The sequence below is a fragment of the Xenopus laevis genome, chromosome 5S, assembly GCF_017654675.1.
Source record: "Xenopus laevis strain J_2021 chromosome 5S, Xenopus_laevis_v10.1, whole genome shotgun sequence".
Taxonomy (NCBI): Eukaryota; Metazoa; Chordata; class Amphibia; order Anura; family Pipidae; genus Xenopus; species Xenopus laevis.
The window spans coordinates 114,014,545-114,027,830 of NC_054380.1; the positions used below are offsets into that span (position 1 = coordinate 114,014,545).

Sequence of the window (13,286 nt, forward strand, 5' to 3'; positions counted from 1 at the left end):
ATAATGTCATGGGAAAAAAAAATGTTTTCAAAATGAATCAGTTAATAGTGCTGCTCTAGCAGAATTCTGCACTGAAATCCATTTCTCAAAAGAGCAAGATTCAATTTTAAAATCTGACATGGGGCTAGACATTTTGTCAATTTCCCAGCTGCCCCCAGTCATGTGACTTGTGCCTGCACTTTAGGAGAGAAATGCTTTCTGGCAGGCTGCTGTTTTTCCTTCTCAATGTAACTGAATGTGTCTCAGTGGGACATGGGTTTTTACTATTGAGTGTTGTTCTTAGATCTACCAGGCAGTTGTTATCTTGTGTTAGGGAGCTGTTATCTGGTTACCTTCCCATTGTTCTTTTGTTTGGCTGCTGGAGGGAAAAGGGAGGGGGTGATATCACTCCAACTTGCAGTACAGCAGTAAAGAGTCACATGACCATGGGCAGCTGGGAAATTGACAATATGTCTAGCCCCATGTCAGATTTCAAAATTGAATATAAAAAAAATCTGTTTTCAGAAATGGATTTCAGTGCAGAATTCTGCTGGAGTAGCACTATTAACTGATTCATTTTGAATTTTTTTTTTTTCCCATGACAGTATCCCTTTAACAAAGTTACAAGATGGTGACCCCCTGTAGCCAACTTTGAAAGCATAAATTATTTGTTTGATTAGGCTTAAGTTCATTTTAGACTTTACATGCCCTTTAAGATATATATAATCAACTGGTGCTGCCCGTGTCAATTCTGATGCTCGCGTTACTTTTGATGCCGGCGTTAAAGTCAATGGGCGTCCAAAAAATGTTGATGCGCAATGGTTTTTATACGAGCGATTTTTCAGATGTGCAAAGTTTTTTCACCGGCGGCAAAGCGTTCAACGTGAATTTGCACCTGGCAAATTTATTCGCCCATCACTAATTGCTAGTAAATTAAAAGCTAAACATTTTAAAAGTGATTTCCCTTTTCTCTGTAATAATACAACAGTAACTAGTACTTGATCCCAACTAAGATATAATTAATCCTTATTTGAGAAAAAAATATTTTTATTAATGTTTAAATTATATTTAAGCACACAAACTATAGAGATTTCAATTATTGAAAGACCCCTTAGCCCCACCCCCCAGTCCCTAGCATTCCGGATAGCAGGTCCTATACCTGTATAAGGAAACACATGGTGCTGGCCTGCCGACATCTGCACTATAATTATCAACAGTCTCAGCCAGAAGTTTTAGTGATTGGTTTAATCCCCTTGCTCTGATGGATGAAGTAGGAACTTATTTTTCTTGAGTTTCTCATTCCCTTTGGTTTTCCTGCATGTGGATTGTTCCCATCAGCAGTGATTGCTATTGTATGTGCAGCCTGTCACTTTCCCTTTATTCTGTTCCTCCTTTCCTCTCCCTGTCACTCAGTGATGAGGCTTTTTGGCACATTACAGTCCCATGGGGGCTCTGCTCGTGTCACAGCGAGAGGCACTTACCATCTTCCGTTTTATCCAGGACATTGAGAATATCGGCCAGGTCTAGCGACAGCTCGTCGGGTTCCTGGGAAACATACGGATGGACACACTGGACCTGAGGGCAGTCTATTACAAACAAAAGGTATAAGACAATGGAGAATTCTGACAGCTAAATAAGGTGGATCATTACTGAGAGGGGGATGCTAAAGAGTAAGAATTATTTCAGAAATGAAACACAACTTCCTTAAAGGAGAACTAAAGCTTAATTAAAGAAGTAGCTAGAAATGTTCTACATTATATTTTGGGTTTCTGTACCAGCCCAAGGCAACCACAGCCCTTTAGCAGTAAAGATCTGTGTCTCCAAAGATGCCCCAGTAGCTCCCCATCTTCTTTTCTGCTGATTCACTGCACATGCTCTGTGCTGCTGTCACTTACTGAGCTTAGGGATCCACTCACAATATACAGTACATATAGAATAGAAATGTCACAATATAAGGCTGATTAGTAATTAATACAGATAATTACTAAATGGCAGCACAGAAACCAGCGCAATTAGCATCAGAATTTAATAATCAGCCCTGTAGCATCAGCTTATATTACAGACCAACCTCATTTTCTGCTTGATAATTTGCAACGACCCCTAAGCTTAGCTTCTCAACAGCTGCTCAGAGCCCACTGAGCATGTGAGTGTCGCAGACACTTTCCAAGATGGTGACCCCCTGTGACAAGTTTGAAGTCCTGGATCATTGCTGCTACTGACAAGCTGAAACGTTAGGCTGGTATAATTTTTAGGGTTTAGTTCTCCGTTAAGAGATTCTAAGGATGTGTAAAGCAATGCAACTGTGTTATAAATAGCTCTCCCTGATGCCATAAGGTGCTATTGATACAATTAAAAATTACAAGAAGTCTTAACACTAAAGCAAATTTAAGGTCCTGGAGTTTTGCAGGTCCACCGTGTCACTTTATTTAAATGTATCATTAACACGCCTTTATCCAATGAAATAGTTACAGTGACATGTCGTGCCATAATGTGACGTGTGACATCTGTAGGGGACATGTTTGCAGTGGTTGATTGACTCACCCAGAAGCTTTGAGGACATTGAGACAAACTTGGTTCTTCGGTTTGGAACCAGTGATGTCATCCAGCGTTTCATCTCACTCCTGAGAGAAAGACAAATATCATCAATATGCCATTAACGCCACAATAGGTGAAAAGCTGTTGACGTCACTACAAGTGGTGGGACTAATTGGGGGATACAACACTTGGTGGCATACAGTCAGTAGCAGTTACTAGTCCTCTCAATAATGGGAAAGAAAGCCATCTTTCCCATTATCTGTTTCATAAACTGATGTTTGATAATTGTCAGAGCTGCAATGCTTTAGTGTCGTCCCTCTGATCACATTTCTCACAAAAGAAGCCAATGGACTGTACCCCCTGGAGAGTCAGTACTCACTGGGAGGTGGCCTTTAGCATGTAAGTGAATTCCCGTTCATGTGCATTCTCCAGAAGCTTCAGAATGAAGACATTGGCCAACGTCTGGCCCTGATCCTCCAGTTCCTCTACACGCAGAAGCCCCCGAGTAGCAACATCAAATACCTGATACCGTTCCCTGGAAACACACAACAAACAACACAACAAGTCACTTATTTACTGCTGCACGCATAAATACTGCAGATTCCCAAAATGAATTAAACAAGGGAGCTGCCCTAAACAGACTTCAGGCAAACTGCCCATCAAATATAAGCAAAGGTGTGGGGAAACACAACTGTCAGCTGTCATACTCTTACCCTGTAAGGGGCTTGCACATCAGGAGAAGGTCATTGAATAGGAAGAGATAGACTGGGCGGAAGAGCTTCTTGGTGCGTAGAGTGCGGGACGTACGTGGCCCTGACATCTGCTGTAGCTCACCTTGCTTCATTACCCAGCGTGAGTGAGAAATGATGGGGACCGACTGAAACAAAAGAGGGGACACTTTCATCAAAGACAGGAGCTGGGCATGAATAAAAAGTACAAGCGCCCATGGAGACAATTGCTGCCCAATCGTGATGTTGTGTTAGGATAGAGATATTGTAAAGCAGGATTCCAAAGAGTTACAGAAACTAAATTAAGTTAATCCTATGAAAATGCACAGTTTAGTTATGGTAAAATATTAATCCCAAAAACCATAATTAATGGTTATCATCTATTTACTTCCCCTTAAAGGATAAGTAAACCTTTAATACAAGTGAATGTAAAATGAGAGTGCTATTTTTAGAACTTTGATGAGATGAGAGTGCTATTTTTAGAACTTTTGCCATTTACATTCATTATTTATTTTCTATGTTTCCCAAGATATTAAGGGAAATATGTACTGTTAATATGAATGAATTTTGTTACAAAAGCGCCACCTGCTGGTCAGTTTCTGACCATTCTGACCACCAAGTAGTCAAGGAAGTTGTCAGGAGAAAGAAAGAGGCTGCTCTGATGTTCTTCTGCTTAGGAAAATAATTAGAAACCTTTCTCAAACCTTCCTAAACAGAAGAACATCAGAGCAGCCTCTTTCTCTGAAACAAAAAGTAAAATGATCCCTTCCAAGCTCCTAATAAAACAATAGTAGGAGGTAGCAGTTAACGATTGTCTGACTCTAAGAGAATATGTGATTGTTTTTTTACAGGTTGCTTGGCCTGGAGCAAATCTTGCACTTGTTATTACATTACTTGTTCTTCTGCTTAGGAAAAAAAATAGAAACCTTTCTCAAAACAGAAGAACATCAGAGCGACCTCTTTCTCCTGACAACTTCCTTGACTATTTGGTGGTCAGAATGGTCAGAAACTGACCAGTAGGTGGCGCTGTTGTAACAAAATTCATTCATATTAACAGTACAGATTTCCCTTAATATCTTGGGTGAAAAAGAAAATAGATAATGAATTTAAATTGCAAAAGTTCTTAGAACAACACTCTCGTCAATTTTGCATTCACTTATTTTACAGGTTTACTTATCCTTTAAGCAAAGTTAAATGGACATTGTGCTACCTATGCAAAGTCAAGCCCATTCACAGATTTCCCTGACCATTTATACAAATAGATGGCCCCTTATTATTTTGTAGCAAGACACAAAGTACGCCCATTTATTGCAATTACCTCTTGCATGAGATTTCCATGTTGACTAATTCCCAACTCTTTGCACGCAAAATGGGGCTCAAAGATTCTGGCGGTTTTCATATTACATATATGTATATATATATCTTGCAAGTCATTTGGATTCCTATGGTAGCTTTATGTATAGGGCTCCCTTGTACCAGAGAGTGCTGTTCTGTACACCCTCCCATTTAAAATTGCACAGACATTTGCACTGATGCAAGCTCTTGGCTTGGCTCTTGGTCCATGGGCCTTTAAGGACACCCCTAAGTGCTCTAGTACTTGCACCTGGGGCGATGGCAAATCAGATCAACATTCTCTAATTATATATTTATGAAACAAAAAGTAAGATAATACCTTCCAAGCTCCTAACAAAGCAATTATAGGAGGTAGCAGTTACTGATTGTCTGCCTCTAAGAGAATGTCTGATTGTTTGGTACAAGTTGCTTGGCCTGGAGAAAACCTTGAACTTGTTATTACATTACTTGTAAATATACTGGTTTAAAAAAAGGGCAATGCGCAAACGTACTGCAAATGTCACAGTGCAACTCTAAAACCAACAATATAAAAGAAGGTGAACTGGTGTTTTATAGTTGGGAAAAACATGAACAATGAAGTTCCTTGTAGAAGCAGGTAATGATTTCATACCTTGATCTTAAACTCGAGTGTCTTCTCTATGCTGATCAGCTGCTCCGTGCGGCTCATCTTCCTCACCCCCTCATTGCAGGCACGCACCAACTGGTAGAGACACAAGCAGTGGGTAAGTACAGCCATCCATCACATAGAACAAGCATTTTGGTAACCCACACAACGATTATTACCTTCTCCAGCTCCCGGTGGGCTTGTAGGGCTGTCATTTCCCGCTCTGAGCCTTCCTCCACCTTGGTCAGAATATTCTTTGAGAAGAAAAAGAGATACAGGGTTGTTAATCTTTACACTAATCTTACTGCACAGAGTCTCCTACTGGTCTCACCAGCAGTGCAGGTATTACACAAATATCCACAGAGCTGCACTGTTTCCCATCCCACTAATGATGTGCTGCCCTATGGCCTTCCACTTATTGCATCAATGGTGAAATCTGTCTGGTTCAAGGCTCCATCTAAGACCCCAAAACATCTAAACCACTGCTGTAAAAAATTCCTTTTCACCTATCCCAGGCCATACAACTTGCTATGTGATGGTGGAGGGGAGTGAAGGGACCAAACCAGACAGTGCTGCTTATTTATTTCATATACATGAAGTCACATACTGTCTCTGCCTTCCATGGGATCTTGTTGTGGGAGAGAAATATAGAGGGCCATTGCTTGATTCTTTTCCTATGGAGAGACTACATTTATAGCAAAGTATTGTTTCCAGCTTATAGCACCCCTTCAAATGGCAGTAACTTGCTTCTGGCCATGAAACCTACGGCTATCAGTTGTTATTGTTCATATAATGTGGCTTGCCTTGCCTGAAGTCAACCTTGGAACTTCTCATAGGCAAACAAGGGAAAGCCTCTATATCTAAAGCTGGCCATAAACTCAAAGATGTCGCCAAACGAGCGGGTCTTTCCCCGATATGCCACTAACGGCATGGCTATATCGGGGGTAATCCGAATATTTGGCCGTATGGTTGAACGATCAGATTACGATACGCCAACGGGCTCAGACGGGTCAGTCGGGTTAAAATCAAACCTTCCCGATCGATATGGTGGCCAGATATCGATCGGGAAGACCCGTCGGAAGCCCCCATACACGGGCAGATAAGCTGTCAAATTGGTCTAAACGACCGATATCAGCAGCTTTATCTGCCCGTGTATGGCCACCTTAAAGGAGAAGGAAAGCTACGGAAGCATTTTATTGCCAATAGATTAGCTGCAATAGTGCAAGATATAACACTATATTTATTCTGTAGAATGTTTTACTATACCTGTGTAAAAAGCTCTAGAAACTCTGTTTGTTTAGAATAGGAGCTGCAGTATTAACATGGTGTGACATCACTTCCTGCCTGAGTCTTTTCCTGCTCTGGGCTTAGATAACAGTAGAGAAGGGAGGGGGGGGGGAAGAGGAGCAAACTGAGCATGCTCTTGCCCAGGGCAATGAGGTTTAAGCTGAAGGCAGGAAGTCTGATACAGAAGCCCATGAGTACACAATAGAAGGAAAGAAATGCAGTGTTTCTTTTGACAGGGGACTCAGAGCAACATTACTTTGGGGGTTTACTGGTATATTTAGCTGGACCTTTCTGATAAGGCTTACTTAGTTTTAACCTTTCCTTCTCCTTTAAGACTACTAGGGGACAATGCCCCAACTGATGCTATAATATGTATGTATTTAAGGGGTGGTAAGCTAAATAACTCAAAAACCACAAATATTAAAAAATGAAAACCAAATGAAATGAACCAAAATGAAAACCAAATGCAAATGGTCTCGGAATTTCACTCTCTCTACATCATGCTAAAAGTTAACTCATAGGTGAACAACCCCTTTGATGAAAATTTGCTTAAGGAATGTTTTATTATTACTATCCTGTCGTGTATATGAACAAGTTGGCTGCAATAATGAGTGAGCATGGAGCTGGTGTTCAATTCTGTGGACACTTGTTGAGTTTGTTGAGGTTCAATTATTCAAGATTCCTTTATTTGTCAATACAGACCACGTTTCACCCATCCCCCCCCCATGGTGTATTTACATAAAAAGAAGCACTTAAAGGACCAGTAACATCAAAAACATTTTTTTAAAAATTCGTTAGTATACCACGAAAAAATTGTAAAATTGCACAGCCTTTATCAAGAAATAACTTACAGAAACTCTGCTTGTGCTAACAAGTTTTTTAAAATTTTTTTTGATGTTACTGGCCCTTTAAGGATAGACATAAGTGACAGGTGCAGGGAGTATGTAGCATTGGGTTACACAGGAGTAGACTGGAGACCATGTAGTGAGTGTAAATGTGATGCAGTTTTTTCTGCTTGGTGGTGGTGGTGGGGTACATAACAATTACTAGTTTGCTCCATTGTTTTATTTAACAGACCTTTCATTTTGTTTAACTTCAACCCTATAAATGTGTACAAAAAAAATACTAAATCTCTTTTAAAATATGTTGGATCTCTCTTGAAACTCATCTGTTTCACTGCTGGCTTTTATAGCAGAAATACACTGGTGATTAGAATGGAAATTGTAATGAAACCTGTTCAGAATTCCTATTTAATGGTTATATAATTACTGTGAAACATCCCTGCCTCAATGAGCTGCCAAATGAGTTTTCTTTAGGCAAAGTCCACATTAGCTGTAGAAGGGATTAGAGCTTGTGATTCATTTGCCGTTGTCAATCTTTGTTTTGTTAAGGATACTTAAATGTGTTTTTAAAAGTCTTAAAGACTTTCATGCCACCCTTGGGTATTAGAGTTCTCCCGAATGCCCTTACGGGAATTTTACAGTAATACTCCACAGAGGATCTCACCGGATTGGCAGCACAGCAGAGCAGTTAGTGAGCGCCACCTTTTTTGGAGAACATAATTGGTTTAGAACTTTATTCCTATGCAAGGCCAAAGCATAGACATATTGGGCCTAGACAACTGGAATTTAAACAGCATGGGATCCATACCCACTAATACGCCATCACAGTCACAATTGTGTGGATTAGGACACCTAGGGGGGAATTTTTTTAAAGTCTGAATGCCAAAAACTCAAAATATTTTAGGTTTTTTTTCACTATAAATCCAAATTTTTAGTGAAAAAAAACCTAGAATTTTTAGGGATTTATTATGCCCGAGAATGGAAAAAGTCAGGATCCGAAAATCCGGCATCTCTGACCTGTCGAGGTTGTATACAAGTCAATGGGATTTAGTGAGTTTCGGGCAAAAATCCAAAAAAAAAAAATTATTTTTCGGGTGGAAAATCCTAAAAACAATTGGAATTTTCGTTTTTTTCCTGAACTGGATTTTTTTTGTGAAAATGGATTTATAAATAAGGGTAAATAACCTGTGCAAAGTTGGTCAGAGTATTTTAGAAAATAATGAGATACTGTAAATTCTGATTTTAATAAATAACCCCGAGTGCTGCTGCTGTATATGGGTTTATCCAGCTACACGTATCAGTTGCACAAAATAAATTCCAGAGACTCTGCAGTTCACTCCCTTTGCCGGTATTAAAATCTGTTCTCCTTCAGATAAATCGCAATAAAGTCTTTCTATCCAGCTACATGTGTAATGAAATTGGGGGAGGAACACAGCAAGTTGCACTGGAAAGGTTAAAGGGGACCTGTCAACCTAAAAAATAATTAAAAATCCTGTTTTATGATGTTAGTAAAGCAAAATAAACTTCACTTGCACTATCTACATGATTTTAATCTTCTTTATTTTAGTCTTGTAAATCACATTCACATTAAGCAGGCAGCAGCCATTTTGTGGACACTTATTAAGGCTAAAATGTTGCCAAATCATGCCAAAATCTTGTTTTTATGCACCATAATGGAGCCCCTGATGCACTGGCTACAAAATTAAATGTTGAACAAGGAGGGGGAATGTAAGTGCAGTGACATGTAGGACTTGCTGAATGGAAAGTGAAAGTAATTGCCTGCCCCGCCACTATACCTAGGGCATAGAGGAGGGGCAAGCAATATATGATTGACAGCTGAATGTTTTAAATGAGTATATAAGTATGGTTGCTTTAATAAAAAAAAGTATTTGGGTTTCATGATTCATTTTTAAAGGACTTATATTATACAGATTTTCATGTATGGGTGACAGGTCCCCTTTAAGTGCTGAGGGTTTGGATGAAAAATTACTTCTCCATCCTGGTGATGTTAACTACTGGAATTGGAACAGTTTTTAAATATGTAGCTGTTAATATATTGAAGGCAACACTATAAATATATCAAAGCAAGGGATTTAAAAAGCAGGTCTTGGAAACATATAACACAAATTAATAAAAAAAAAATCACAAATCCATTAATAAACTGCAATGCAGAACTGTATAAATTTGCACTCTATTAAGGGAAGGTTTGGGAAACACAAATATAGTCTCTTCAGTGATGGCTAGGATATAAAAAAAAACACAGTTTGTAGGTTAAAAGGACTGGGGATGGGGGAATACAGTTTAATAATAAAAAGGGCATAAAGTATAGGATCCGTTATCTGGAAACCCATTATTCAGAAAGCTCCAAATTACATATAGGTCATCTCCCACAGACTCCATTCTATCCAAATAATCCAGTTTTTTTTTTTTAAAAAAATGACTTCCTTTTTCTCTGTAATAATAAAACAGTACCTTGTACTTGATTCAAATTATAGTATCAAAAGATACAATTAATCCTTATTGAAATCAGAACCAGCCTGTTGGGTTTATTTAATGTTTACATGATTTTGCTGTAGACTTAAGGTACGAAGATCCAAATAACAGAAAGATCCGTTATCCGGAAAGCCCCAGATCCTGAGGAAGATAGAGACCTGTAAGGTTGCATTTCATTTGCATTTGCTTGAGTGGTTTTTGTTGCCATTGTGACACGCAGTTTATAACTATAGTGACATTGTCGTTTCAAAAAAGCTGTAAACACTGACCCCATTAGGCATGTTTGTCCAGTAGTTTTATCTTTCTCAAGTCTGGGCAGGTACTAATTATTAGGTACTAATTATTAGAATGCAGTTTAAGTGTAAAGTATTTCAATGAGTGCAGACATGTCCAATACCTCTCGTGCTGCTTGTCATTCACATAAACAGAATCCACCTGTCACCCTCTTGACAAGTGGTATTTAGCCTGAAAAACCACATTTGTGTGTGACAGTCTCTGATCTTGTGAATATAAGTTGTTCCAGAGAATCGCTGAGTTGAAATAAGTCAGAATGATTAATAGGAAGGTGGCCATACTACATGTGGCCCCTCATACGCTCTCCATCCATTTGCCCCCTGAAGTGATTGGGCAGATACATGACCATGGTCAGTCTTTCGATGGCCGCCTTAGGCTGCCCCTATAGTAGACAGCTATTGTTAAACTTCAACCATGTAAAAGTCAGTTGGCTTGGATGCTTACTGAAGTATTGTTACTTATACCTGTGAGTATAGGGCTATAATGGTTACCAGCAGGCCCGGACTGGCAATCTGTGAGTTCTGGCAAATGCCAGAGGGGTTACTGTTAGATGCCATAGACAGACACTGTGGAGTGGGCTAGTAAGGGACTGGTTGGGCCTCTGTATACTTGAAATGCCAGGGCCTTTTTTGACTCCCAGTCCAGACGTGGCTACCAGGTCTCACTCTGTGCCTACCCCATGCTTTGCCAGCAAGTAATGTAATTGCTGTTGAGTGCTGCCAGGTTTCACCTTGAAAAAGATTTCTATAGACTCCAATGGATGAAAAAAAACTTTTGCCAGGTTTCACAAATGGGTGAAAAAAAAATTGTCGCTTGTCAAAAAAAATTGTTGCCCATAGACTTCAATGAATTTAGCAGTTTTTTGACGTTTTGCAAATTTTTGGAGAAACAAAATGGGTCACATTTGCCCATCACTACCAGTGAAAATTGGGTGTAAATTGGGATTCTTGGAGACCTGCCCACCAAGCTCTGGTGTCCAAAGGTTAATGTCAATTTTGCATCACTGCTCAACAGAAGGTCATAACAAAAGTACTTTGGTACCTGCACCAGAAGCTTGAGTCGTGTGATCCTCTGGAATGGAAGGATGAGGAACGAGGCAAAAGGAAGACCTCGGCATACGGGATCCGTCTCCAAATGTCCCACAGCATCCCGAAATTCTGGCCTCTCCTGACTAAACATACAAGAGTGAGAAGTCAGATGGGCAATGAGAGTAAAGCAATATGTGGTGAAAAATTGTGCAAAAAAACTAATCATACTAATTCTTGACAGTTCTGAGATGCATCGTATCTTATAGTAAAAAAATATGAATTTTTCAGGTTTTTGGCATTCAGACCCCCAAAACCCCCTAAGTGTAATTTGTGCAGGTAAGTGGGGAAGCAGGCAGCATTTGGGATAAAGGAATTCTTGAAAAGAAGCCAGTGAAGCATTCTGGGTTACATAATACGAAAGGGTTACACAGACAACAGGAGGCACAATAAAAAAAGGCACATGTTTCCTTAAATTTCAATTTTTTCAGAACTTACAGGAGCTTTCTGTACGCCCTCTCCTGATAGGTTTGATTGCACACGTAGGTGACGTAAACAACAAAATGTTTCTCAGCATGCTCATAAACGATATCACAGACATCTGATATCACAATGTTTTCCTCAAACCGTTGCTCCAAGGCCAGGAGGAACCTGAAACCAAAGATCATAATAATCAATACTATTAGTGAGATACACCTACTTAGCTGTCTGTGTTGCACACCTTTTCATTTCCTAGTTTTCTTTTACTTAGTAGTAGTGCTTGATTAAATTCACTGATTCATTTTCTTTATTTATTTATTTGCTGGTCGGTTTCTATGGGTTTATGAACCAGAATAAAATTTAGCTCCATAGTGAAGCAATGAAAAAGCCACCAATCAAATGTCTAAAGGTGGCCATACTTAGGGCTCCCAACGGGTCCTTCTGATCGATATCAGGCCAAAAATCAGCCAGATATCGATCGGGCAAGTTTGATTTTTTTCTGCAATCCAAGTCCAAATCGTCGGCGCCCATTCAAAGCATTGTAATCTGATCATTTGGCCCCAGGACCGAACATTCGGATACACCTAATAAAGTCCAGCTGTTAGTGGGCAAATCGGGTTAAGATCCACTCACAACCTCTACAAAGAGGCTCTAATAAAGTATGGCCACCTTAAGGCATCCTTAATAAGCCTGAGGACATTTATAGATCTTGTTCTTGATGGAGCAGTGTCACTGAGAAGAGATCCAGCCAGATGGCTCACAATGCAATGTCTAATTTGAGTGAAAATGTGCCCTCTGTGACATGTTTTAAAGGAAACATTCTACTGAGCTGATGTAGGCCCATGTACAATAGTGATGTACAACCTCAGCAGATGTATGTTTGGGAACAGGGAGGCAACAGTTCCTTTCAAGAGACACAGCTCCATCCAAAGAGAACACCATTGCCATAGAGCACTGAAGGGATTATAGGATGATCAGATCAGAGCTTCTGTTCCGCTCTAAAGTGGCAAGTGTAAGGAATATGTATATCATATAACAGGATTAAAGGGCTGCAGAATAGAGCACAGTGTATGGATAAGGACTTGGGTCATGCTCAAGAGATGCACTTTATAGAATGGATAAATGCAGGCCCGGATTTGTGGGAAGGCCACCTAGGCCCGGGCCTAGGGTGGCAGGATTTTAGGGGGGCGGCATGCTGCCCAACCACACCCACATTGGTTCAAAAACACTGGGGATGCGCAGGAGATCCAATCTCCATGAAAATTTGCATGAATAAAGGGTAGGGGACAGGGGGGACAAACGGCAGTGGGCCTAGGGGCGCCCGCTATGTAAATCCGGCCCAGGATAAATGGACAGAGGAATCAGATTTTAATTAGACTGAGGTTATTGCTGCCATGCTCAAACACTGCAAACGGAGCACTTGTAAGAAAGAAATCTCATTCCTGAGGGATTTCGCATTATTGATATCTCTAGGAGAGGTGCTTAACAGGTCAGCTGTAGGCATGTAGCATCTAACAAAGCACAGAGCTGCTACATATACAGTCTTTAGCATAAACTGTAGTCACATTTGGCAGCACCAGGCCTGGACTGGAACTCAAAATAGGCCCTGGCATTTCAAGTAAACAGAGGCCCAACCAGTCTCCCACCAGTCCCCTACACAGTGACT

General features: G+C 40.1%; 1 protein-coding gene across 2 annotated transcripts in view; it reads right to left on the reverse strand.

Annotated features, from left to right (window-relative positions):
* Positions 1-13,286, reverse strand: part of ngef.S (neuronal guanine nucleotide exchange factor S homeolog) — a 73,809-nt gene that overhangs the window by 1,580 nt on the left and 58,943 nt on the right. For both annotated transcript variants that reach the window (XM_018265843.2, XM_041564983.1), the window contains 8 exons: positions 11,639-11,791; positions 11,157-11,286; positions 5,379-5,453; positions 5,206-5,295; positions 3,228-3,391; positions 2,894-3,049; positions 2,521-2,600; positions 1,461-1,565 (listed from right to left, as the gene is read on the reverse strand). In XM_018265843.2, the coding sequence (XP_018121332.1) occupies positions 1,461-1,565; positions 2,521-2,600; positions 2,894-3,049; positions 3,228-3,391; positions 5,206-5,295; positions 5,379-5,453; positions 11,157-11,286; positions 11,639-11,791 (953 nt within the window). The remainder of the gene's footprint in view (positions 1-1,460; positions 1,566-2,520; positions 2,601-2,893; positions 3,050-3,227; positions 3,392-5,205; positions 5,296-5,378; positions 5,454-11,156; positions 11,287-11,638; positions 11,792-13,286) is intronic.